Raw genomic sequence first — 26,461 nt, 5'->3', positions numbered from 1 at the left:
CGGGTTGCCCGCAAGACTGACAGCCACCCAACAGCTTATGCTCGGTCGTTGGGGCATTGACCTGAGTTCTTAGTTTGAGCATGTACCATGTGGAGAAAGCCTCGTCGCTATTGCGGTGGATCTGTTCGTCTAATGAGATGGCGGGATAATTGAGTCGAGCTTGCTTTCTCAGCGTTCATGTTCACTTGAGAGCTATCAGTTGTTTGTTCCCTGGCTCAGCTCTCACGACAAGTAAAGTACTGTAATCAAAGTGCACGTTGACGGAGGTGTGGATCGTAGATTGTGGAACCTGGACGACCCTCGTGCCGCGCACCCTCGCTGGTACACAACCTTCCCGTGTCGTCTGGGTGGACGAGGCACGAGGTCCTCCCTTCGTACAGTAGTACATCGTGCGGCGGCCCTGGGAGGATCTGCGAGTCGATCGCCCATCGCCCATCGACAAAGCCAAAGCAACTCGTGAGTCGTAAGCACAGCACGGGGTACCGAGGGACACGCCCCCGAGCAATCCGGGGTCGCTCGTCCCGACCAGCCGCCGTGCCGGATAAAGGGAATTCAGTGACATGACATCCTTTTCCGTGCCTTTACCTTGGATGCGGTACGAGGTACAGAGAGGGGATCGATATATAGGTCCCTCGGGCCTTGCTCCGCCCGACGAACACTGCTTATATCAGTTTTGATTTCACTAGTATTGTGGTGGTGGTGGTGGTGGTTGTTGTTGTTCAATGCGCAGCTGTTGTGAGGAGCACGACTTGACTGGTGGGTGTTTTGGCAAAGAAAAAGCAGCTGAATGGAAGACACTGAAAATTAGACGACGTGGGAGGAAAAGCGGTCTTGCATTGAGCGGTCGACCTGGCGCTTGAAACTGGTCCATCAGGGCAAAACTACCTAAAAGTAAAAAGACTTTCATTTATACCAGCAGAGTGGAGGCTGCCTATCAGAACCTGTGGAATGGATACCGCAGCCTTGGAAATCAGAACCCCATGGACAAGGATGAAGATGTCCTCAGAAAGGCTTGCTCGTGCTCTCCACCATCTCTCCTCGTCCTCGACCACATCTCGACAAATCGCGGACTCGAGTCCCTCATTGAGTGTCTATTGTGTTGGGGTGACGGCGTTTTCTCAACACCGCGCTCATGCCGGGTGTATCAACGGGTCATGTTCCCTTTGCAGCTGTTGAACTGAGACTGCCTAGCTACTTGCCCTCCATGTCGGGCCTCCTGCCACTCAGGGAGACAGAGCAAGTCTGATAGAATCGCTGCGCATCGACTGCATGGCTGGAGACTTGCCATGCTTCTTCTCGGCGATGTACCGGGGAGCTCAATGGTCCTAGCCCTTGTGCTGGGAGACTTTCCCATACACTTCAGCAATTCGTACGACAATGGCCGGTCTGTGTGTGGTTGGAACGCTGGATGTAATGGTGGGTGGATGCACGTTTGCTTGATCTTGAACCTGGAGGCTGTGGAAAGCAGCTTTGAGATGAATCTCTCGGTATCCTAATCGACCAACCCTCCCTTTTCTGTTTTTCATAATGTCCCTGATGTCTTTCAGTAGCGACGTGGTAGCCAGCCTGGGATGTTTCCTGCTTACGGCAGTCAGAGATTTTCAAGCATATTCCCGTAGTGTGATCTGATTGATACCACAGGTGGTGTATGATTTCTGCTTGTGTGGTTTGAAGAAAGTTCAGCGTTAAATCGACTCCGGATCATGTCGCATAACGGGGGTCTTGGTGGCACCTTGTTCCCCACACCAGCGCGCTGTCTCATCATTGCCGACAATCCGATCATTCTGATGCATCAGGCTGAGCTGGATCCGGCCCACCTGCGAGATTCCATTGTCTGAGACTAGGCAAACATCATCATGAAGAGGGCGTGTTTGCAGTATCTGTGAGTAGCGCCAATGTTTGCCAGTCGCCGCATTGTAGCCGTGGACAAATGGTTCAGGCACTTCTTGCAAGAGGAGTAGGATCCATACATAAAGAGATCAAACTCATCTCCGCCATTCACCGCGTCCTCGCATATGAGCCTCAATCGACCGCCATACTTCTTCTACGATCTCTCGATCCCTCCATCTTCTGGCGGCTCGTGCTTCTTGATCGACAGTTGCACCATGAGCTCTCTCGTCCCACCTCTCGACAGTATATGTCTTCACACTACTGCCCCAACCCTTTACTTCCCCGGGAATGGGTAACCCTTTCTCTCCCACGAAGATACCCAACACATGACCAAAAAGCTCCTGTGGCTCTCTCCATTTGTACCCTCGGAATTGCCAGATTTGACCGGTCGTAAAAACGGCCACTACGCGCGACCAGTAGTCAGGTTTGAATTGGTCTGGGGAATCAACCAGGATAAATCTGTAAGGCTTTTCACTCAGTGAGTGGAGTGTGCGAGTGATGTGCAGAAGATTAGCAGTAGTTTGTGTTGAGAGCGTCGGATGGTCGGGTGGGACGTAGAGGCCAGTGTCGAGAAAAGCTTTGATATTCGACATTCGGAGCAGTGAGGATGCAGATGGAGAAAGGAGAATGATTGGGTCTGAACGTTTCGAAGACACCGCACCTACCGCTGGCTTCGACAATCCAGCAGCAGGTCGAGCGGCGAGTTGAGAGATCTGGGAGGTCTGGCCATGTCGAGCGACTGATGGCATACCTTTGCGCCGTCCGAGGAAGGTTTCTGCGTGCTTGCGCACGTGTGAGAAGTCCTGACGGGGTTAGAGATTATAACGAGAAGGAATACCTGGTTTGGCTCTTACTGTAGGCTTGATTCCTCGCAGGGCGGTATTGTGGTCCCCCAACTTCCGCTCCCCATTGTAGATTGCTTGTAACCTCGCATCTATCGTTTTGATAGGCCTTCCTCCAACAGTCTGAGTGACGCCGACACCGACGCCACCGACGGTCGGAACAGTCGCGCCACCAGCAACATCTGCCGCTCGGTTGGCAGCATCGCCTAGAGCGGCCGCACCTTCGATGGGTTTGATATATTCAGATTCTTCAGAGGCGCCTTCCAGCCACGTAATCAAATCAAGACGCTCGACGAAAATGAGATTCCTCACTTTTTGACCCTCGGGAAGTTGTTTATCTAGATCCGCTGCAAGGGCAATGTATTCGGGAACAGCGACATCTTTCTGGAGCCAGGCGAAGAAGATGCTTCGCAGGTCGACCTGGACGGTGTCAGGATTTGTGGATGTGAAGCGCGTCTTTTGGTCCAAAGGAATGCACAAAGGAGTAGGATGACTGAAGTAGAGGGATGTTGCCTCGACGAATGAGTCCGTTTGGTTTGCTTCCGCAGTTGTCGGATTAGAGGATGTAGTGAGGATTGGGGGCTTTGAGACTGCAATGCTTGCCCTCAGCAATTGAAGCGCATCGGTGGAAGCCATTGATCGATTGGACGAGAATCTCTGACGGAAGGATGTCCAGAATAGTCCCCTATCTCATTTCCAAGTCACGGCCGCAAGGGTACTGCAGCCCTCTTGCCGAAGCGAAGTGGAATACCTTTAGGGCGTTTTCGACACTCAAATTTTAATACAGGAAGTGTTCTCGGACAACGCGACAAAATGTGGAGAAAAGATAATCCGTGCCGATGCAAACAAACCACTTTCAAGTTCATCCTCCCCCTTTTCAACTTGACGACGCTTCACATTCCTCGCTTCGGCCTCAATGCTAGGTTCGTATTGCACACAAATCATATGCAGGGTATTCCGGCCACTCCGGCTGTGTTACATTCATGCAGAGCTACGAATTGAATTTTACAACAAGTCCGGTCAGCGTTGTATCGCTACGACATCAGTGAAGAAGTTAAATTCAAGTGCTTTTTCGCTTGTGGCCGTCCATCAGCTCCGATGACTGTGTCTTCTGCAGCGGACTGACTCAACAAAGGGGCTGAAGCCTGCATGGCCAAACTTTGGCGTGAGTGTGATTTTCCTATCTGTGATGTCTTCACTGGAAAAGGGAATGCTTCCGTAAGGGGCTCAGCTTGTGTCTATCCCACGAATTTGGAGTATCTTGCACAACCTTCGCAGAGAGGCCAGTTCAAGGGTTTAGAAGATACGCAGAAAATGATCTTGAGTGAGATATGGTGTAGATATATTGATGATATGAGTGGGTAAAATGTTTCATGAACATCTATGAAGCTTAAGCTTAATGCATCAGCACACACAAGAATATTGTGCAATATGTTCGAGATCCTTTCATCTGCTTCTCCTTCACATGTCCCTGCTAACTGCAGCACCTACTCAGCAGCCTCAACTCAGCTGCTTGGACATCCCTTGTGTGTCCTCAATCCAACCCTTAGGGTATGCAACCGGGTCCGACCACCTACCACTTCAGACCCATCCACCGTTATGTCTTTGTTTCCTTCACAGGGTATCTTTCCAATGCAGATGCAAAATGGTAATGGTGATTGCGCCGCTAGTGATGCCGACTAGAAACCCAAACCCTGATCCGACCACGCTATGCAGAACTGTACATCAATGTACTTTATAAAGAAAATGGTGCAGTATACCATCAAACACAGGGTCATCAGTCTTGCAACTGCACAATGGCAGACCATGCGGACAGGAATCTTTAGAGAATGCCTTTTCGGTAAGAGATGAGGTAAGTGTATAGGGTTTGTGTCCATCAGAGGTTCACAAGACGATGAACCTTGATTTCGTATGTTCATCAGACGCAAATATGCAAGTACGCTGAATAATGCATTGATACTGGGTTCGTTACAATCCAGTGATGGTGGGAGGAAATATATTGTCAAGAAGGGTTTGGTGGGAATTCAACCCCGTCCTGTGTTGGATCGACTGACTGTCCGATCAGGAGCAGGTGAGAGGGCGCGGTTCGACCCGATAAGATCTATTTCGTGGTCTCGAAGAACACTTGCATGTCGTGGATCGCGGAGAAATTTGGGGACAGAATCCTGTACAACTGTCAGTTCTCAAGTCGATGAAGACGTGCTCATAGACTTACACTCGCCATGAGCTTGAAAACAGCTGATTGCGCAAGCTCAAACAATTCCACTACATCGTCAAGACTTTCTCGCATGGACTCATCATCTGTATTCGTCCTGATCATACGACTGTCAAGACGATTCCGAAGAGAGTGGTCGATATTCAACTCTGATGGCGCGCCTGACGCGAGAAAGGAATTGTAGAGACCTAAATCAATTGGCAAGATTCACCAACTCGGCTGAAATGAAAACATACCATATGCAGCAGCCAGAGTCTCTCTGACAGCATCTGGGCGGTCGAGTTTGCCGGCTTGATCGAGTTGCCGATAAGTGGTGGTGAAATCGTGGACGTCAAAATAAAACTGCAGGTTCTCCTCACATAAGGATTGCCTCAAGAACTCGCGGAACAGTAACCGAAGGGCTGCGTCTTGCAGAATGACGTTGAGTCTACTGACATTTGAATCTCGAATCAAACGGGACTTGTCTTTGGTATCTCGGCTGTCCTCGCTGTCGACACTGGGCGGCCTGGCAATCCAACCACAGACTCGCTGACCACGTTCAGTGATGGTGTAGATGGCGTATTTCGTGGGTTGGAAGTATGTAGCCATAGGGTTCATTCGAACGTAAGCTCGATCCTCGACGATTGGTTGGATTAGTTGCCACTTGACAAACAATTCAGTAATCTCATACGTTTCTCTGCGATCAATGGTGGTGCAACAATCCAGAAGCCAATCCGAGGCTGCTTTACCAGTGAAAGTGTTGTTCACGGTCTTGTCCAGAACACGTCGTTCTTTAGCCATCTTGACCCCCACGAGACCAGTTGCATATTCTGACACCGAGTCGGAATCGGATAGAGAAGTGGAACTTTTCAGATTCGGCCCCTCAGCTCCCATAAAGCGACGAAAGATGACTTCCACTATGGCCCGATCCTGTACAAGCTTGTCCGTAGTGGCATCCCTTTCTAGAGCGACAATTTGCATTTGGCTCCGCTTCAGTAAAGGCTCAATGTGGCGAGCGTTGATGCCGTTTCTACCGCAGAAGCGCTGCAGGATTGCTATGCCTTTGGGGGTCAATTGCCATACGGCACCTTTGGTAACAAAAACGGTGTTGGCCTTGGACTCGGCAGATTCAATCATTCGTGCATCGACAAATCTCTGACAGACGGAGCGTGCCATTTCTTTGGCCATGGAAAACGTCGTCGTCGTAGTGGTGACAACCCATCTTGAAGGGTTCTTGGGGTCGGGTATGCGGTTTGATTGGGAGAACTTCAACGACCCTAGATTAGTGATGGCTTCTTCTGAGAGGAAGGTCTCATCAACTCTCGAGAAGCGAACACGATGGGGAGTTAGCGGCAGACTTGTGACGAGAGTTGAGAAGAGATCTTTGAAATCTCGGGTGAAGGGTCGCTCATCGTCGGTCATGCGCAGGATCTTGGACGAAGTCTGGTGCATCCTGCCATTATTGCGCTCGGGAGTCGGCATTGGTGGTATTGTTATGCTGGGCCTGGGTTCTTGGGTAGGTAGCGGAACTCCGCTAGCTCTTCTCAAGTGGGCAGCAGTCTGAAGATCGGCAGGTGATGTAGGCGAACGAGGCAAGCTGGGTCGAGTAGAACCTGTCGAGGTGGAATATTTTGAAAGGCTCCCAGAGGAAGTGGCGGAGCGCAGGCTTGGTGACGAAGCGGTACCTATGGAAGCCAAATTGGCAAAGGCGTTTGACGTTTTCTCTCGAGCCAGCGATGCAAGCGAACGTCTACTCTTGTTGGTGGTGAGGCTGACGGAACCGCTGTGATGGTGTTGGTGTGTTACGCGAGCGGCATCCAGAGCAGGAGTGTGTGAGGGCGAGGGAGAATCTTGGACGGAATGTGACAGGGAAGACTGAGCAGATAAGTGGTTATCTTGTGAAGTCATGGAGAGTTGAATTGCAGCATCGCTGGACTGGGACATGGAAGAGCCTGGAGAGAGCACGGCGTGTGGATAAAGTCACTCGAGACGTGGTAGGGTTCCGCTTCGCAGTAGCATAGATGGCATAGCAAGGACAGGCTTTTTTGGATTGCAACAAAGAAATGAACTGTGGACAGTAGCGGACAATCGGCAGAGGGTACAGGCACCGGCGGTGGCAGTGGCAGTGGTAGCAGAAACACGAACGGGCGCAACCCATAACCCACAATTGACGGAGTGCCGGGATTGTTCACCATGAGACCACGAGGTGGTGGATCACCTTAAGGCGCAGGCTAGCAGGCTAAGAGACTAGCAGGCCCTTGTCGACAGAGGGGGGCTCCCTGGTTCAGGTCGGCGTGACCAGGGTAGGATGGGAAAGACTTTTTGGAGCGTGGTTGAAAGTGGACACCGAGTGGGGAGGGACGTAGGGATGGAGATTCGAGAAGAAGTTGGTCCCTGCCGCTCGAGTCGGCTGGTCTTCGAGGTCGGGGGTGGCTCCACCAGAACGCACTGGAGAGTGTCCAGGATGTGTCCAGGATGTGGACCTGATGAGAGAAGATGTCAATCGAGTTAGACAGGTTAATTGGCGAGGAGGCCGGGCGCCTTGGGAGAATGGGCTGGATAGGCAGTGATCTTCCCACGCTACCGTCTCAGAGTTGGAATGGATGAGCGATGGGTGGGTAAAAGGAAAATCTAAGCCTTCAAATTGCGTGGAGGGCTTCGTATGTAAGTCCCGGTACCGGCTAAGGGGAACATGAGAGAGGAGACGCACCAAAGGGAATTGATGGGATTGAAAATAGGGCGGTGATGATGGTGGACGGTGGACGGTGGATGGGTGCGTTGAGTGGGAGATAATGAGACACTCAGGACGGAGTACATACGCAGGAGGGATTGCCTTTGGCCCTTTGGTACTCCAGGCTGGCCTGGCAGTGAGCGACAACCGCCCACTTCACTGAGTGCTGCACTTGAGCAGTCCTGTTAGATTGATAGGTAGATACAGGAAAAGGATACAGATCGAACTGCAGTGTTTTGCACTGGCTATCAAGATTCAGGACGTGCGCACACACCGTTGCATCATCCTCATTTTCGTAGCATACAGCTATTCTCGGTATGCATTCGGGGACGACTCTTGTACCCTCGTACCTGTGCGGCATCACTTTTGGGGGAGGGCCCGGGGCTTACGTTTGACAGGTGGGTGGCTGCCCAAAAGGCCAAAGCCTCCCCTACTGCCGAAACCTAAGGAAGCCTTTACCAACATTCCGCGGGCGTCGTGCTAGGTACTGCGTATGTACTGCGTACTCCATAACCGTACAGAGACACTGGCGGCAGGTGCGCAGGCGGTGACTGACAGCTGCCAGGTGGGATTGATCTTTACTAGTAACTAATTGACCCCCATTTGTGGCATCCGTTGGGGGGGATGGGGGGGGTGCGTCGTTGTGCTTCATCAACTGTCAGAGCCTCATTTAGGCTCTGCAGTGTTTTCCAGTGCTCCAGGGCCACACTTTACTACTGTTACACAACAGGCTCGGCGTGCTCGCTGCTCCAAATAATGTTTCCACGTCCCTGTCCCTGTCCATGCATAGTCTGGCAGTCTGCATCCTCGCACATGGGCATTCGCCTGAGCTATGGTCTGGTCAAGGAGTGCATTAGCTCTATCATTCCGCCTATCATGGGCCGGGTTCCAAATGCAGGAAGCATGTTCGGCCACTCCCCTCACTTCACCTTATTACAGTATACCACGGACTAGTTATACTCGTCCTCCGTACTGCACTTGACTCCTTAGGGCAAGCTGCGAGTACGAGTAGCTTGCCCTCAATTCAACAGGGATATTAATCATCTGGCTTTGGACCGTAACAGAAGTTAGAACATCAGTGCAGCAAACAGCCACTAAAGGGCTAGCTCTGTGGCCTATTGCTGCTGAACGGCTCATTCAGAGGCCAATGCAGACTAACACTATCTCATTCTCATTGTAGATCCACCAATTTCCCCTCATCCTGGTGCCGATCAACCTCTTCACTTCGTCCGAAGCCCTATTCGGAGCTTTAGTACGGAGTGCTCAGTTAATGTCCGTGCTTCATTCTTCACTTGGCTCGATTCAGCTTCGCCTCTTCCTGAAGAGGCTCCGCTTACGATCACTAGTGACTAAGAGGTCAGTTTTGCTGTGATCATGGAAGATGATCAGCAAGGTGTCGTCAGGACTCCGGACAGATAGTCGGTATTCAGTCAGGTGAACTTGGATTTGTGCACCACTGGCTCGAATCTCCTCCTCCCATTTCTTATCCTTCTTGAGACGATCATGATGGACTGTAGTAGTCAAATACGAGAAGCTGCAGCGCCCCATTCGCCATGATAACCCCATTTTGCCTCTTCAAATAATCTATGAGGGAGGGAGGCCTCATTACTCAGCACGGAGGATGCTCCAGGCGGGTTTGCTAGAGGGAACATCACCATCACAACCCATCATAGCTGGATCCAGAAGGATGGTGGAATTACTACGCGAGAGCAAGGGTCAACCACAACCGCTTTCGGTGTCTGGGTTAGGCCCAAAGGCGTGAAGTACTCCGTAATAAGAGACTCGTAAACAAGAGGGAAAGCAACTGTGCCCACTGACCACCCCAATCAGACTCCGTGCCTAGTGCACCGGCGGAGTTTCGAAAAGGGTGCTGATGACAAAAGATGCGACGACGGATGAAGTGGGTGGCCTGGCTGGGGTACGAAGTCACGAACACGAGATGGAAAAGGAAGGAAAGGAAGGAAAGGAAGTCAAAGAAGATGCTTAGCTTACGAGGGGTGCTGCTTGATCTGACCTTCAGCATCCTCCCGTGACCTGCAACACTCTTGGATCGACACGTCCACCACATCTGAAACGAACTAGGTACCGGCAACCTTTCCTCATGCAGGCCTGCGTTAGGCAGTTTTGGGGGCTAGCGGGCCACCTAGTGCGAGGGGCTAAACCCGCAGCTAAACGAAAGAAGAACAGGGAAGGAAACTGTGCGGGCGTGGCGTTTTGCAGCCTGGCGGAGTGGAACCAGCAGCTTCTCTTCCTCCAGGGAGGCCACGTGGTGGCACAGCAGCCAGGCGCTAGCATACAACAAGGGCGTCAAAGGGCCAGAAATTACTTCCAGGGGATCTCACACATCCAAATGCCAAATACGGTTTAGACGCTTGGCTCCCCTGGACCACTGGCACGACGACTCGACGAGCAGCCGGAGACTGGCGTCTGGTGTTGGAGTCGTTTGGAGCTTCGGGGCCTCGGGGCCTCGGGGGCGCTGTCCCAGGCCGGGCACCTGGCACGGGCACCTGGGCCCTGGTGTGCTTGATCTCCTTTCCCGAGTCTCCACCGCACTCCGTACTCTCTCGCTTTTCGTCCCTTGGTCCCTTCTGACTCCCTTCTCGAACCCCAACGACAGCTTCCATGCCCACAATTCGAAGGATGTTAAATTGTTCCATGAACCTTCGATCCACTTCCAGGGAATGGCAAATGTCAAGGACGTTGCTGCGAGGTTGCAACGGTGACCATGATCTCGGGAAATGGGCCCAGCAGTGAGCAAGCGACTGTCATGCTCGAGATTAAAATACCTAGCACCTACGGGTAGGAATGTTTCAGTCTTGGCTACGGCACACATGCTCGTACGACTCAGCTATCCAGATTCCAGATTCCGGATGCCAGATTCCAGACTTCAAAGGACCGCGTACGCCGTACATCCTTCCGCTGACGCCCTTGGCTTATGTACAGTGCGGAGTATGCACGCCGCATGACCAGCTTTGGGCAACCCGTGCCGTACGAGCACCGCCAGTCGCCAGTTGGAGTTTTGGAGGGTCAGCTTGAAGTCGGCTAACCCTAACAATTGGAAACAGGGTCGTGCCAGGATCGTGGCAGCGCCGTACAGCACTAGACGCCCTTCTCCGCGCCTGCTCCCCGATTCCCTCACTGGGCAACTCTGGTGCACTGCTCTCTGCTGCTGACCGGCGAACTGCTCGCTGCTCATTGCTCACTCCCGTGGCGCCAGTACAGACGGGGCATGCAATGTGATAGTCAAACTGTTGCAGTGTCATCGCTTGAAAGTCCCTTACGCGGTCATCCCCCCAGACACGAATAATGTGTTCCGTACTCGTACATACATGCATGGAGACCGACTCAGAACAAAGACTTGTTTGATGCTTGCCTTCTAACCAGGCTGGACTCTCAGAATCGTGAGGAGCTTGAAGGGGCCCTATCTACGCTCAAGTCTAAAGTCCTCAGTCCATCCTGTCAAACTTCCACATAATGTCCTGTACTAATTCGAACCTACACTCTAGTATTGAACAACAGCCAACTAGTTCGGGGCATTCGCAATTCTTCCCTTACTGGCGATGCACGTTGGCCTGAGACGACCTCTCCCTTGATGCCGATAGCCAGATCACGGTCTTCCACCATCCCACTCTCAGACCGCATGATCGAGGTCGCTAGAGGGGGGCCACTATCTTTACCACGACCTAGCAGGTTGGCACTAAACCGTGGTGCACACAAAATGGCAAAACTTTCCAAAGGCCATCCCGCAACCTTCCGGGTTTTCGTCGCTCTAGAGCATCGCCAGTATCTTGACCTCCACTTCACTGCACGAGGCGTCAAACTGCAAAGTGGTTGCATCGTCTTTTTGCCCTCTGCCCGCTCCCTTCCCGGCTCCAGCTCTTGACTTTGGTCTCCTGGTCAGGCCTGCTGCACGTTGTTCCATCTCCTACCCGTCCACACGCCTGTTAAACCTGCATCATGAATTGGCCCGGTCCACAAAACTTCCCTGCAACTACTGCCACTAATTCTGTAATACCTCATCATTTCGATTTGCTTCATGGACCCTCTCTCACTAGAGCCCAGCCAGACTGACCTGGTCACCTCGTGTTTGACGTTCACACGGTGCTTGATCCCTGCTTCAATTTCCTCAATTTGCGCCATTGGCACTGCCACCTGCCTGGTCTTTCCCCTGCTCTCGCACGTGGCTACCCCGTTGTGGCTGCCACGAGGCAATTTCGCAAGCCTTGGACTCCCACATGCAGGTGTATTCCTAAGTTCAACCGTTCTCTCAATGACAGCGAGCTAATGTAACAACCTCGGTGGTCAATAATCAAAGCCATGGACAGAGCGCGGTAGTCACCATGGCGGTAAGGGACGTGTTTTGGCCATGGCCATCACTTGGGCTCATCTATCATCACCCAACTCAGGCTATCCTGGTCCCAGTACTTCATCAATATTTCAATTGGTCCAATTTTTCTGCCCAGCTTGTGACGCCATTCCAGTTTCATGGATTCCCCCCCGTCAACTTACCCCCCGTTCCAGGAAGCGGTGAAGTTCGACCTAGCCATTGGCGATGCTAATGAAAATTCTTCTAAACGGTATACCCCTTCCTGTGCAATCCCCCACGGCCTGCTGGACTTTGCACGCCACTAGCGTTGCCGGGAATCACCAATTACATGTTTGTTTGTGTTTTTCCAACGTCTTTGGCGGGTTGGTGGACGGCACCAACCTTCCGGCCTCTTTTCGATCGACCTGGCGGCATCAACCGATCAGCCCCGAGGGCGTAAAACAGCATGTGTCGAGTCAGTACTCCGGATCAAGCGTCCGATTACACAGACAGCCTCTTCTTTCTCCACCATGGTCAATAAATCGCCTCACACGGATCGCATGAAGGCTGTGCCTCGCACGAGGTCGCAACCAATGCGAAGCAATCACAACAGCCCGTGCACCGTGAAGCTAACTAATGCAGAGCAAAGTCGGGGCCAACGGTCGACTCATCTCAACGAATTAAGGAGTCTGGTGTTCGATTGACCTCGATGCATATTCGGATATGAACAAACGTCCGTGTCACCGTTCTCGGCTGATCTATTTGAGAAACAAATTATGATAATTAGTCGCTTTCGTTCACGAACGAGCTATGACCGCTCAGTCCAACCTCCAGCCATGTTCCGGTTCCTACTTTGCAACTCGCTTTGTGAAGTCGAATTGACTAGTTAGCCGTTGGGAAACCCGTGTTTGCTCCAGCTTCCATCCTCGCTTCCAACAGTCTGAATCCCGCACTCAGCAAATATGATCGTCGATCAGGAGGCAACAACTGATCTGCAACCTTGGAATTCGCAGGACTGCCAGACAGGTAATAATGTCTTGTCTTCCTTCGCTTGGAATTGACCTGCTAAATAGGAGTCTGAGCCGAACATAGAGCGACGAGATCGCCAACAGCCCATGCGACTGGTTAGCTAACCAAATCACGAGGGTACTCGGGTAGGCAGAAGTGGAAATATTCTTCCCTTCCTTACTCGTGGCTCAGATGTCTCCCGCACCGCTTCTCCCTGCACTTTGCGTTGCTCCGGCATGTCCACCATTCGCCGTGCAGGATGGATCATCCACCTCCATCAGCGATCGTTGATTTGCTCAACCACTTCCACGTCGTGTTTTGCTTGTGTGGGCCTTCAACGGAGCCGATCATACCTTGGACTTCGCTCCCTGTTGCCCAACCGCTACCCCTGACACGACCAAGTGACGAAGAAAAAAAATGCTCCGGTGCGAGAGCATGCAGACAACGGCTTTAAAACGAAAAAATAGAATTAAGTAATCCTTCCACCATGGCGGCCTGGCGTTGAACCTCCGTCCCCGTCCCTCCTCGTAGGTAACTAACTCCCCCTGTTCGCCTAGGTACGTAGGCGAGCAGTGAGGGTGAGATACACAATCAGGGCGCCTCTCGTCCGGGACAGATGTAATTTCTCTGGCCGTCAGCATTCCATGCTGTTGATATTGGGTGGCGACTGGGCCGGGAAAAGACGCCTATTCAAGTATCCACAAGCTGAGCTCTATCTAGCATATGGTTGAATATAGTACCTTCAGGAGGACCGACCTGAATATAGTCGAAAGAGCAGAATATATAGCACGTCCCATACTTATCGGTCTTCGCACTATCCTATTGTATCCTTGCTGGTCACTGATGGTGGTTCTGGAAACCACAAACATGCCCCCCAGCTCCGAAAACACATACACAGCGTGGAAATAAATAGTGTGCCGATAAGGGAAACAAGGCGGACACGGACACGGTATACACCAGGATTTGGATTGCATTTCATGATACTCGTTTTTATTCCCCCCCAAACCCCGTTGTCGCATGGTCACATGCGAGCGTACATAACGCCGCCGCCGATTCATCGTAACGTAACCACCTACATATATACCTAGCCAACTACCTAATGGTCCTACGTCCTTAGGCTCGCGGGAGTCCAACATCTCATGGCTAGCGGTAACATTCCTGGATCTTCTGGAAGGCTGCATCTAACAGACCAAGCACGAACAAATTCTGCTGACATCCCGCACTATATATAGTTCAAGCACCGTGAATCAGATAGACCGTTTTGTTTGATCCTCTCCCATTGAATTGAAGACAAAACATAGCAGTGATGGAGAAAAATTCCACGAGTGGCTGGGTTTCGTCCGACCGGCTAACCTTTTGCTGTACCGTTATGTGTTCTTGAAAAGAGTATCTCCGCCGCCCTGATCCTATCTTATCCTGGGAAGCAACGGCCCAGCAGGACTCCAGCCCTACCGGGCAGTCCCATCTCTTATGCGGTTTTTGTTCCCCCTTTCTCTTTTCACCACTCAACAGGATCGGTCTTGACCTCGCCACGGTTCGTCTTGGGAACCGGCGCGGCCTGGATCTTGGTGGGGCCCTTGCCCCATTTCTTGAGATAGCCACTGCCGTCGAGCCACGGGGTGTCGAGAGTCCGCTTCTGCTCGAAGCGCGCGATTTTCTCCTCCTGCTGCATCGTCAGCCCGATGTCGTCGAGGCCCTCCACCAAGCAGTGCTTGCGGAACTCCTCGACCTCGAACTTGGCCAGCTCGTTGCCCTGGGCGTCGCGAACCGCTTGGTTGGGGAGGTCCACTTCGATCTCACGCCCGGCGCGGGCTTCGTCGGCGATCTTCTCCAGCTTCGCCTGGTCGGTGATGCACAACGGCAGCATGCCGTTCTTGAACGTGTTGTTGAAGAAGATGTCCGCGTAGCTGGGTGCGATGACACATTTGATGCCAAAATCTAACAGTGCCCATGGTGCGTGCTCTCGCGACGAGCCACAGCCGAAGTTTGGTCCTGTCACGACGAGGATCTTGGCCTTCCGATAAGGGTCCTGGTTTAGGATGAATGACGGATCTTCGCTGCCGTCCTCGTTGTAGCGGAGGGGGTGGAAGAGGGCACTGCCGAGACCGGTGCGCTTGATGGTTTTGAGGAATTGTTTGGGAATGATGGCGTCAGTGTCGACGTTGGCCTTTTCCAGTGGTGCCGCAATACCTTTGAGAATGGTAAATTTCGGGAATCCACCTACAGAGGTCCCTCCTGTGGCGCTGGCGTGGTTGGTGGCAGTAGATGTGCTGTCTGTTGGGATATCGAGAATACGGTCAAGTTCCTCTTCCGAGTCGACTTCAGCAAAATGAGATGCGACATCGAGTTTGGGTGATGCTTTGGCAGGTGTTGCATCATCAGACAGTTTCCGCACATCAGCCAATTTGCCCACAATGGCGGCAGCGGCGGCCATAACGGGCGACATGAGATGTGTACGACCAAGAGCTCCTTGGCGACCCTCGAAGTTGCGATTTGATGTACTGGCGCAGCGTTCTCGTGGAGACAGAATGTCCGGATTCATGCCCAGGCACATTGAGCAACCAGCTTCACGCCATTCAAACCCTGCGTCTGTGAAGATCTTGTCAAGACCCTCACGCTCTGCTTGGTTTTTGACGTTGCCCGATCCTGGTACGACCATCGCTCGCTTGACGTTGGTGGCAACTTTCTTGCCGTCCACGATCTTTGCGGCGGCACGGAGATCTTCGATTCTTGCATTGGTACATGAACCGATGAATACTTTGTCAATTTCGATATCCTCCATGTTTGTCCCCGCTTCCAGCCCCATATATTCAAGTGCTCGCTTGCAGCTGGCTTTCTTGTTTGGATCCTCGAAGTCGTCTGGGCCTGGCACCTTGCCGGTGATAGGAACAACATCTTGAGGTGAGGTGCCCCAGGACACGGTAGGTGAGATATCTTTTGCGTCGATGAAGACTTCTGTATCATATTTGGCACCCTCGTCCGATCTCAAACTTGACCAGTAGTGGATGGCCTTTTTCCACTCGTTGCTATCCACTTTGGGTGCGAGCGGTCGACCCTTGAGGTAGTCAAATGTGGTCTGATCCGGTGCAATCATACCAGCTCTCGCACCACCTTCGATGGACATGTTGCATATAGACATCCGTGCTTCCATACTTAGGCTACGGATGGCAGAACCGCAGAATTCGATGACTGCGCCAGTACCTCCGGCAGTACCAATAACACCAATCACATGAAGAATGATGTCTTTGCTGCTCACACCAGGTGCTAGTGAGCCATCCACCTGCACCCGCATGTTTTTGCTCCTCTTTGTGATCAGACATTGTGTAGCCAGAACGTGCTCCACCTCACTGGTACCAATACCGAATGCTAGAGCACCAAAGGCTCCGTGGGTCGAAGTGTGGCTGTCACCGCAGACGACCGTTGTGCCTGGAAGAGTGAAACCTTGTTCGGGTCCAATGATGTGAACGATGCCTTGATTCTTGTCACCCAATCCAAAGTACGTGAGGCCGAAATCCTTGACGTTCTCCTCGAGCGTGACACATTGTAATCTGGAATCTTCTTCTTTCACAAAGTCTGCGACATTCTTGAAGTTCTTCCTCGGCGTCGTCGGCACATTATGGTCTGTAGTAACTAGGGTGCAGTCCCTCCTCCGGACATCTCGATTTGCGTTCTTCAAGCCTTCGAAGGCCTGAGGCGATGTGACCTCGTGGACGAGATGTCTATCTGGAAGGGAGTTAGAGAGACAGAAAAAACAAATGCGCCAGATGATCGGTTCATGGGGGGTTCACATACCGATGTACAAAAGCACCGTGCCATCGTTTTCTTGATTGACGACATGGTCTTGGAAGACCTTGTCGTAGAGTGTTCTGGGTTGGGAGTCCGCCGATGGCATTTTGTGAAGAGATTGAGGCACACGGGATCCAAAATATTCTATCAAAATGGAATCGACCACCACTACAAGTGTGCATCGAATTGAAATCAAGTAGATATAAGCCGAAAACTTGCCGGTATCGGATCAGAGGACTCACGTCGACAGAGTGTATTTCAGGTCGATGACTTTATCTCAAACATGATTGGAGGGACGGGGTCGGTGAGGGGCAATTTTGGTGGGAACCGAAGTGCGGAAAGATTCGACCTGTGTGGTAGCGAGGCTAGGAATGTAGCCAAGACCGGAGGAAAGTAGAGTTGCGGGGTGATCGGGACAGGCAACTCTGCCGAGAAGTACTGTTCTGTGTGGCACAACCAGCCGCGATATCGGCATGACATAGGCGAGGCTGAGAGATGGGTGCACGTTCAGCCTTGTGCACTTCAAATCAGAGATGCCACATCCTTTGCTGAAACCAGCATACGGAGTACTTCGCACTCACTGGATGCAGTCACCATCATGTATACTGATCATGGTTGCGTCATATGTCAGCTTGGAAGGAGCCATCGCCCATGTCCCACTTTCGATCGTCTGTATACCCAGAATGAGTCCACCGGAAACACATCTTGTTGGAGGATTTGGACTGTACAACTGTACGGGCCAATCGATACAGGCAAGTCAGCGTTGTTGAGATTTCTGTCTTCTTCTATTCTATGGTCACCGTTCTGGTTTATATAGACAATTACTAGGCAAGATGACCTCCTGGAGCCTGTTTTCCATGATTCCAAAGCATTCCAGAGGCTGTGGCACTGACTCATTGATCGTTATTACGAGGTTGTCTGCCTGTTCCGTCGATAGTCACTTTGGCGCCAACACATCTTGCCGATTTATATAATCCCGCTCATATGCGTACCACGAACCACATCATGCCCCGCATCTAGGCTCTTGACCATGGGGTATTGCCAGCACTGCCACACGCCCATAAGGGAGAGAATTGTAGCCTTGATCAAGTTTCGGGAATATTAATTGAACCGCTGATACAACAACACAGTTGCATGACAGCTATCAGATATTATCATGCAGTATTCAATCATTGGAAATGGAAACTGGCCAACTTAAACTGGCTGAGAATGAGCGTCTGGTCCAATGGGTCGGCCGCGCCGACTAGGCGTACTCTATATCGTTCCCGACACCGGAGAATATTGACCTTTGTTCGTCTGTCGACCTCTTCTTTGAGGGGTTGGATACGTCCGCGACCGTAAAGTTGAATGGTAAAGACATTCTCCGGAGTGATAATATGTTCCCACCTAAACGAGTGAATGTCAAGGACACCCTAAAGCCAAGTTTGGAGTTGAATGAGCTCTCGATAGCCTTTGAAAGCACCGTGTAAAGGGGATAGGAACTAGGTGAGAAATATGGGCACCCGGAAAGGCGTGATGCGGGACAAGAACAGAATGCATATCCGCAAAGCACGGGTGAGCTCCCATCCTCCAGAATGTGATGCCTGAATTGAAAGCTTGATCAGTGCCACTGGGGTTGGGACTAGGTTCCAGTTGTGCTGACCGTAGGTCCGTACCTACCAATCTATCTTCAGACTTATGCTGCGCGGATAGATAATCTGCACATTGTTTCTGACTTGGCATCTGATCACTCTTTCGCCGAAGTCTCGGTTGACTTTCAAGTGGTTAGAGAGAAGGTGGAAGCTCTCATGGTCAGGGTCCAGGATAAAGATGGTGTTGACGTCGCAGGGGTAGAAAGCATCTTGATGGTGCAAACAGCGGAGCTACCAAAGTCACCTTGCCGTCACCTAGACTCTGGTGGCCAAACAGACAGTGCGAGCCATACCTCTATCTGATCAAGGTCTAAATCCGAGACTCTGCTTCTGATGTCCTCGACGTTGTAACTCAAAAGTTGGGTGTTCGAACAATCGAGCTCGTTCAGAAGCCCTTAGACAATGCTCCGGGCAAAACATCCTTCTTCAAGGTCAACGGGCGATAGATCTTCAGCCAACGAGGGAAATGGATTCCAGCATATAATCTCCTGCCTACAATCAGTCGCAAGTGATACTTTGATTGGGTTCAATCGGCAAAGTACGATCATCTGAACATGCTCCGAGTCTGGGGTGGAGGCATCTACGAAACGGGTGATTTCTTTGATGCCTGTGACGAGTATGGCAGCCTTGTCTGGCACGATTATGCTTTCGCTTGTGGAGACTATCCCATTCCTCAGGAATGCCTTGATAGTATTAAAGCCGAAGCCGAAGCTCAAATGATTCGGCTGCGTAATCACGCATCGCTGGCCCTGCTCTGTGGAGGCAATGAGAACTTCATGCTCTGTGACTAGTTTGGAACGAAGTTTGACTTCTCTGAGAGGTGGGTTGACGAGGACAACCTGAGACACTCCGAGATACCTGAATTTACCATCTTGCGCACAATACAACAATAAAGGACATCCGAGCAACTCCCGTGTTGAAAGCATATGACTTCCCCACCAGCAGATGGGCAGATCTCCAAGGCGTCAATGCTCAAAGAGAGGTAACGCTGAACGCTGGGTATAACACCGAATTGAGAGCTCTGAGGCCCCACTCCAATTGGAGGGAGCAGAGTTTGACTATTCTCTCGGCAATCTTGCTTGATCTATCGACGAAGGAAGTCCTGGCTAGGATTGTCGACTGGCCTGAGCCATTCCGTCATTTTAGTATGGCTGCTGGATACCAAAGTAGACCTTTCAGTAACAGCGATTGAGGCTAGCCGAATAATGACGACGAGAATGACGGCGCTGTTTACGATGACAAAGACGTAGCAGAGCGAACCATACGGTCAAGGGAGTATGGCTGGAGCCGATACACGATGGACAGGAGACAGAGGATGAGCCCGAGCCATTACGGAATGACAATATGTTTGATCTGCTTCCTGGAGAAGAGTTCTTGGTTCGTGTCAAAGGTCTGAGAGGGTGACAAGTCAAAGCTCGCTTTCTGGGAGACTGGGAAGTGGGAGTATCGCAAACTCGACTATGATAGCTTGCATACGGACGCCGATATACTATGTTTCGTAACTGAGGTGAGGGCTGTGCAATTAGCATCCATCTCGGTACGAACCTGTTTTCGCTTGTCGAGGAGAAGGCTGAGCACCATGCGAGGCGCCTTGCTAATACGGGTGCCCACACCAAAATACATACTTTGTTAGAACCTCTGCTGTATGCGAACTTCAGGAGTTGCCCGACGTTGCCTTTAAACTGAGGTTCACCGGCTAGAGTATGACCTCCAAGAGGACCCCCATTGTCTGTCTCTGCTCCATAGGTTCGTTCAACGACTGGGCGGTGGCGCCGAATTACGTCTTACTGCTTGAGTCTGTCCTCCTTCTGTTGTTGATTAGTAAAAGACTCAGTGGAATAATCTCAAATGTACGCTAATCCCCAAGCATCTCAGGCTTCTGGAACTCAGTTCATCCCTCCCACTATATCAATTGGTTTCAGTCAGAGCACAAGACCATACCCGTTCGCGATAAACGCTTTGCCCAGGAAGTTAAGATCATCAAGTGAATCAATCTTTAATAACCGTGGGCCCCGTTGAAACCTGGAAGCACATGGTAGGTGCAGAAGTACAGGGTCTACCTGCTCGATGTGACGGTGGTCGATTGGCTGAACAAGCGTGGATCTTGCGGCGCGTTTCGAAGGGCAACAGTTACCTTGCTTCTTCACGCGGTGTCGATATGATTGTGAACACATGATAACGCCGGGGCAGTATCTTGAACGAGTACATGGAATGGACTCTGCACCGTTGCTTAATTAGAACTCATGAGAAGGGGTGCATCATGCATGTTCCACCAACCACCTAGAACAACTAATTGTACCAGGAAAGCTGGAATCTCCCACGAAGGAGATAGCACTAAGCATATGTCCGAGAAGGGACCCGAGTCCTTGGTGTTTCATTGGTTATGACATAGACTCAGTACCAAGTAATCTGTCCACACAGTGATTGACTGAAGACCAGGGACAGCTACTGTATGGTCATGTGGCCAGTGGGTCCTGGCAAGGGTACTGGAAGTTGCGCCAAAGTCCTGGGTGTCCACAAGGTGTAAAGGACTGGCCAATTTCGTGGTTTCCAAGAGTTGGACGATCAAGTACGGAGTACCCTACTTGCTTGATCACGGATGTTTTGGCTGAATCCATGTGGGAAATGGCCCAACGCGCAGGGACGGTCAGGTTCACCGCCTGAGGCTGAATCACGCGGATAGTTGAGTGGGAAAGGCATGATGAAATGCGCTGTACACAAGTCAGGTATTGGAAAGAAGCGGACTCCACCTCGAGTTGTGCTTGCTGCATATCCTATGCACAACCTGGACTGAATCGGCGTGTTCTCCTGCAATGTTTAGTGAGAGGAGTGAGCGCAGGACCCCGTGCTCAACACCACGAAGCTCAGGGAGGTTAGCAGATGCTCAGAAATGCATGGGCCGCATGCATGATCCAAGGGGCAGTTGATTGCCTCGCGCGGCGCCCGGAAGGCAACCATTTTTCAGAATATCTCTCCCAAATTGGCAACCATTGTCCATATCTGTGGCTTGTCAGCCTCGTAGCCGCCAGGGCGAAACTTGTGGGAGCGAAGGAAGTCCATGAATGGTAGCTACTCCGCGATCATCGACGACTGAGCTAATTGTATGCAGTCCGCCCTCCCTAACCTAGCATTAGGAAAGAAAGCAGGTTTACCACTTCGACTGTGTACTCCGTACGAGGTACATGTGTTCCTTGTCGAACGTGGCATCAAAGCTGCATGGAGAGTTTCAGGTGGGGGAAAACGTGGCATGTGGCGTCAAAATGACCAATCAGGATTCAATAATTGCACCGGATGTGGGCCTTAGGCGCCCCTTGGCGTGCGCTAAATGCGTCTACCCTTGTTGATCACGTTCCACTTCGATGCCTACGAGTTTATAACAGCTTCCTACGAGCAATCAACCCCTGAGGAGTGCTTGGAGTTCACAAACCCGCTTCCATCCTCAAGATGCCCCACATACCAAAGGTCAGTCTGGAAGACTTGGATAGCCATACGGAGTACCCTGTATCAAGCATTCCAATAAAACCTGGGAAGCCAACAAAGCGACGGGGCTCTGACCAAGCGAAATTATGGCTTGTGCGCATCCTTGTCATGGAACATCATGTCCGTGTTCCATTTCGGCTCCTTGCACCGAAGTCAAGTGCTACTAGTGTGCGCCTGGAAAAGGGGAGAATCTTCCTCCCGCTCTCCCACACTCTTGGTGAGAGGATTACTTCTATCGCTGGGGTTGCGGCTAGGGTCTGATGCAAGATAACGCGCGCTTGAGACGCTGAGCCAAGTTCTCCCTCCTACTTGGGAACCATTGGGGAACCCATTGGGTAGCTCAATCGATCATCTCCACCATGCCTGCAGATTCCTAGACTGAGCCCCCAAACACTGCACACACCCAAACAATCGGGGCACGATGAGACGATTCATCCGCACATGGGACAGACACGCTTTTAATAAATACTAGTAGCCGCCAGATGCCGCTCGAACTTTCGCATCGGCCCTCTCCCGCCTAGTTGTCGCTACCGGCGCTTCACCAATGGATCCAGTCTGCGGAGCTGTTGGTCTCGTAGCCGGTGTTGCTTCAATTATCACAGCTATCGGCAATTCCATTGTGACATTGCATAATCTTCGACAGAAATACCAGGAGGCCGAACTAAACATAAGGCTTCTAGCCAGTCACCTCCAATCAGTCCGCACGGCCCTATGTCGAGTGCAGAACTGGGCAGAATGTCTGTCCAGCGGGTCTCATCATTATCAACTGGTGATTGATGTTGAGCATAGTGTCGACCACTGCAGGATCCTGGTTGAGCACATTGATGATCAAATTACTAAATTTGAATGGGATGATGGACTGTTGAAAGTCGGCAGTAAAGCACTCTTTTTACTCGAGGACAAGGCCACTAGCGAACTTCTTACCCTGCTTGACCGCCAGATCAATGTACTCACCCTCTGCCTCGTTGCTTCACAATGGTATGGCAGGAGTCACCCTGAACTTGAAGTGTCTGCTGACCGAGATAGTCCCACTCCAAACGCTCAAAAACAGTTTCTGGAGAGAGATGAGACCCGAGTCGCCTTCGACCGAATCCAGGATGATACCTCATCGCTGATCGGATTTCGAGACTCCAGGTCGTTTCTTACTCGCAGAAGCAGGACCTCGGTAGAATCGCAATTTTCCAGGATATTTGATTTTGATGGTGTGCTGCTTCGGCATAAACCATATCAAGATACATTCCGGTCCATGCTGAGAAGAGCGGCCAGCCCCACAGATAAACGCACTTCTCAGTGGCCGAAGACTCGAAGCTTGTCCGATACACCAGTTGTTCAACTCGAAAGCGTAGCTCGAACAACGACAGCTAGAATTGATTCCGAACTTAAACAAGATGCACGTCGGTTGAGCAAAGAGATTAAGATCCTTGCAATTGGGGATAAGCATGGACGATCTGCTGTCATCAAGCAGATGAGAACCCAGTATGGACACCCATATTCTGAAGCGGAAGTGGAACAGTGCCGGCAATGCATCACTTCACTCACTATCAATGCTCTGGTTGCCATCATGGACTATGCGGAAGACTCTGGCAATGGTCTCGTCCGGCCACTCAGCAGGAAACATGCGCAGACTGTTCGTGCATTTGCGGCTTCAGCAGCTCCAGGCTGGATCATTAGTGATGGCGTGGCTTCAGCTGTCAAGTATGTCTGGGCCACCTGGCATGTGCGGCAAGCATATGCAGGTATGGAGCAACATGGACAAACAGCATAGTAAGCAATCGCTCTTGGGGATTCGCATCACCACGCCGCCGTTGCTGACATCTTGCCAGCTATCTCAATTCAATTGACAGAATTTGCCTCCCTGGCTATGTGCCCAGCAGAATGGATATCATACGGGCGCCGGAACCAATCGACACCGTGAAAGAGACGGAGTTGGTTCTGAATCCATCCTCGCCGCTAAAGGTGATTGAGCTCCAAGAGCAACAGGCATTGAAAATTTTGCCACAATTTGCAGGCGTACAGTGCTGTCTGTTTACAATCGACCTGACCTGCTACGACCGCTACCTCAATGATCAGGCAGGCACGAATGCGCTTCATGATCGCATATCCAAACTAAAGTACATCCTTTTGTCGCCGCATTTTAGCGACACTCTGGTAATGCTCATGTTCACCAATGGCTCTGCATTCGCGAAGCACATTATCACCTCACCCTTGCAAGGCCACTTCCCGGATTACAACGGTGGGAACAACGTGGATGCAGCAAGCAAATATATCTTGAAAAAGTGTAAGAGCGCAAATCTGAAAGACCGTGCGTTGGTGTGGCATATGTTCCTTGAGGACGAGGCGGAGACTGAATCGACCGCCAACTTCTTCAGGCAGTCTGCATTGTGCAGGGCAGTGTTTATGACTTATATATGAGAGAACAGGATCAGGATGAGGGACTTGCAGGCCAAGTTCTCAAGGGCAACGGCGCCGCAGGGCTGCCATGTAAGATGTACAATAGCTATAGGATAATATTAGTTAGTTGGTCGGGTGATAATGGAATGGAGGATTAGAAGTTAACTCATGATCAAACAAGGACAAGTATCCCTAGTTTGGGGACTGTACTCCACAACCCTGAGTCTACAGCCTGCTTGCGCCTGTGGGTGCCTAAACCCAACTAATCTTAATTCCCTTCCTTTAACCAGAAACCGGTAACAGGCCCCCAACGAACCCCTCCATGGCCTTGGAGGGGGCGAGAGGGGAAGATCTGCTAATCTGATAAATGCTCCTTCCTCCAGCCTCTTGCTGCCTCAAAGCGGCGAGATGGCGTCATCGAGGCGCCATTCTGTCTTTCTTTCTGCCGCGGAATATTCAGGAGCGGAAACAGGTCGAGCGTTAGCTAGCGATACCGTATGGTAACCGAGTATCATTGTAGGATTAATCATTCCACTCCAGTTAGATACCCTTGCCCTTGCTTGTCGTTTGCTTGCTTTGAGACAATTACTCAACTTTTGTTCTCTCCACTGCCTACCCACTACCTCCAGTAGCTGGTTGCTTACTGCAAAGCACTCCGTACTCTAGAACAATTTCTGCACTTTTATATTTCATCTCTTCACCCATCCCGATCATCTTTTGCGGTTTGTCGCAACCTGCTCTCCTGCTTCAATAATCCGGTCGCAATTATGGCAACCCTCACCGAGATTCAGACCGAAGACAGCTTCGACCAAGCCATGAAGGCCGGTACCTCGTCGACTCTTTTTGTTCTCTATTTCCATACTCCCTGGGCGGCTCCATGCGCTCAGATGAACACAATTCTCACCGCGCTTGCCTCCACGTACCCCGCCGATGCGACTATCAAATTCCTCTCCATCAACGCAGAAGAGCTACCTGATATCTCAGAGACCTACGATGTCACAGCCGTACCCTTCCTGGTCCTGCAAAGAGATGACAAGACATTGGAGACCGTGAGCGGTAGTGACGCCACCAAAGTCAGGACCACAGTTGAGAAATACGCTGGTGGGCAAGCCAAGAGTGTGAATGGCATCCCTCCTCCACTGCAGGCTACGCCCCAGCAACAGCAGGCCAACGGAAATGCCGACGGCAGTGCTCCTACAGCCACCAAGGACCTCAGTTCCTATGCGCCAAAATCTTCAGACCCTCCAACGGCGCCAGCCCAATCCTCTACTCAAGAGTCGCAGGAGGAATTGAACGAGCGACTGGGGAAGTTAGTTAAGGCTGCGTAAGTTGCATTTTCTCATCATTCTCTAGCCACGGATGATTTCTGACAAATTTTGGTATTATAGGCCAGTCATGCTTTTCATGAAAGGAACCCCTAGTGCTCCTCAATGCGGCTTCAGCAGACAACTGGTTAGCATTCTTAGGGAGAACCAGGTCAAGTACGGGTATGTATCTGAGACCAACGCTTGCCTTCAATCCTTACGGATTGTACTGACGCGAATACAACCAGATTCTTCAACATTCTTGCAGATAACGACGTCCGCGAAGGCCTCAAGGCTTTCTCTGACTGGCCTACATTTCCGCAACTATATACGAATGGTGATTTGATCGGTGGTCTGGATATTGTAAGATTTATTCATATGCATTCTGCGCGCTTATTATACCCCGTTGCAATTTCGAGACTAGACTTGTTTAAACTCTGACCGTTTTGATATCTAGGTAAGAGAAGAGATCTCCGCGGATCCTGACTTCTTCAAACCATTCTCTACCGCTGCGGCAAAACCCGAGGCAGAGGCTCCAACGGCGTCTGCATGAGCGTAATTATGCGCGATTTCGAAATGGGGCTTCACTTTCTCGTGGAGGATTTTAAATGGAAGAGCCCCTTGTATGATATGGACCCGCTAGCGAGCCCAACGCCACACCAGATTTCTGGACGTATTGAGAGGACGACTTCCATCTATACTGGCGCGAGATGATTCATGACACGTACATGGGAAGTGAGGATCACTACTTGCCTGCCCTTCCCCCCACCTGCATCACTTGCACGTCTTGATATGGAATGGGTTGAATAATGGATCAGAATTAGCAGAGGGAGTCCAGCACTCATGGAGGCATCTGCTAATTGACTTATTTCCTGGGACTTTCTTTATTTGGGCATCG

At 51.3% G+C, this 26,461-nt stretch overlaps 7 protein-coding genes across 7 annotated transcripts; 4 read left to right on the top strand and 3 right to left on the bottom strand.

Moving 5' to 3' along the window:
• Positions 1–1,985: 1,985 nt before the first annotated feature.
• A1O9_03858 (uncharacterized protein) lies at positions 1,986–3,368 on the bottom strand (the record flags this gene model as incomplete). The annotated part of the gene is made up of 2 exons (XM_013406151.1): positions 1,986–2,693; positions 2,745–3,368. The coding sequence occupies 2 exons, from the start codon at positions 3,366–3,368 to the stop codon at positions 1,986–1,988; spliced, it is 1,332 nt and encodes a 443-aa protein (XP_013261605.1).
• A 1,388-nt stretch (positions 3,369–4,756) lies between these two features.
• Positions 4,757–6,870, bottom strand: A1O9_03857 (uncharacterized protein; the record flags this gene model as incomplete). Its single annotated transcript, XM_013406150.1, has 3 exons — positions 4,757–4,897; positions 4,948–5,135; positions 5,184–6,870. The coding sequence occupies 3 exons, from the start codon at positions 6,868–6,870 to the stop codon at positions 4,757–4,759; spliced, it is 2,016 nt and encodes a 671-aa protein (XP_013261604.1).
• Positions 6,871–14,469: 7,599 nt separating this feature from the next.
• Positions 14,470–16,863, bottom strand: A1O9_03856 (3-isopropylmalate dehydratase; the record flags this gene model as incomplete). Its single annotated transcript, XM_013406149.1, has 2 exons — positions 14,470–16,694; positions 16,764–16,863. The coding sequence occupies 2 exons, from the start codon at positions 16,861–16,863 to the stop codon at positions 14,470–14,472; spliced, it is 2,325 nt and encodes a 774-aa protein (XP_013261603.1).
• A 2,079-nt stretch (positions 16,864–18,942) lies between these two features.
• Positions 18,943–19,179, top strand: A1O9_03855 (beta-mannosidase; the record flags this gene model as incomplete). The annotated part of the gene is made up of 1 exon (XM_013406148.1): positions 18,943–19,179. One exon carries the CDS (start codon positions 18,943–18,945, stop codon positions 19,177–19,179), a length of 237 nt encoding a protein of 78 aa, XP_013261602.1.
• A 3,233-nt stretch (positions 19,180–22,412) lies between these two features.
• Positions 22,413–23,633, top strand: A1O9_03854 (uncharacterized protein; the record flags this gene model as incomplete). Its single annotated transcript, XM_013406147.1, has 1 exon — positions 22,413–23,633. The coding sequence occupies one exon, from the start codon at positions 22,413–22,415 to the stop codon at positions 23,631–23,633; it is 1,221 nt and encodes a 406-aa protein (XP_013261601.1).
• Positions 23,634–23,743: 110 nt separating this feature from the next.
• A1O9_03853 (uncharacterized protein) lies at positions 23,744–24,280 on the top strand (the record flags this gene model as incomplete). The annotated part of the gene is made up of 1 exon (XM_013406146.1): positions 23,744–24,280. The coding sequence occupies one exon, from the start codon at positions 23,744–23,746 to the stop codon at positions 24,278–24,280; it is 537 nt and encodes a 178-aa protein (XP_013261600.1).
• A 746-nt stretch (positions 24,281–25,026) lies between these two features.
• On the top strand, positions 25,027–26,116 carry A1O9_03852 (monothiol glutaredoxin; the record flags this gene model as incomplete). The annotated part of the gene is made up of 4 exons (XM_013406145.1): positions 25,027–25,583; positions 25,648–25,746; positions 25,812–25,926; positions 26,021–26,116. 4 exons carry the CDS (start codon positions 25,027–25,029, stop codon positions 26,114–26,116), a joined length of 867 nt encoding a protein of 288 aa, XP_013261599.1.
• Positions 26,117–26,461: the final 345 nt, after the last annotated feature.

This window comes from Exophiala aquamarina (genome assembly GCF_000709125.1).
Source record: "Exophiala aquamarina CBS 119918 chromosome Unknown aczIA-supercont1.3, whole genome shotgun sequence".
In the NCBI taxonomy this organism is placed as follows: domain Eukaryota; kingdom Fungi; phylum Ascomycota; class Eurotiomycetes; order Chaetothyriales; family Herpotrichiellaceae; genus Exophiala; species Exophiala aquamarina.
This window is presented reverse-complemented; position numbering and strand designations above follow the sequence as displayed.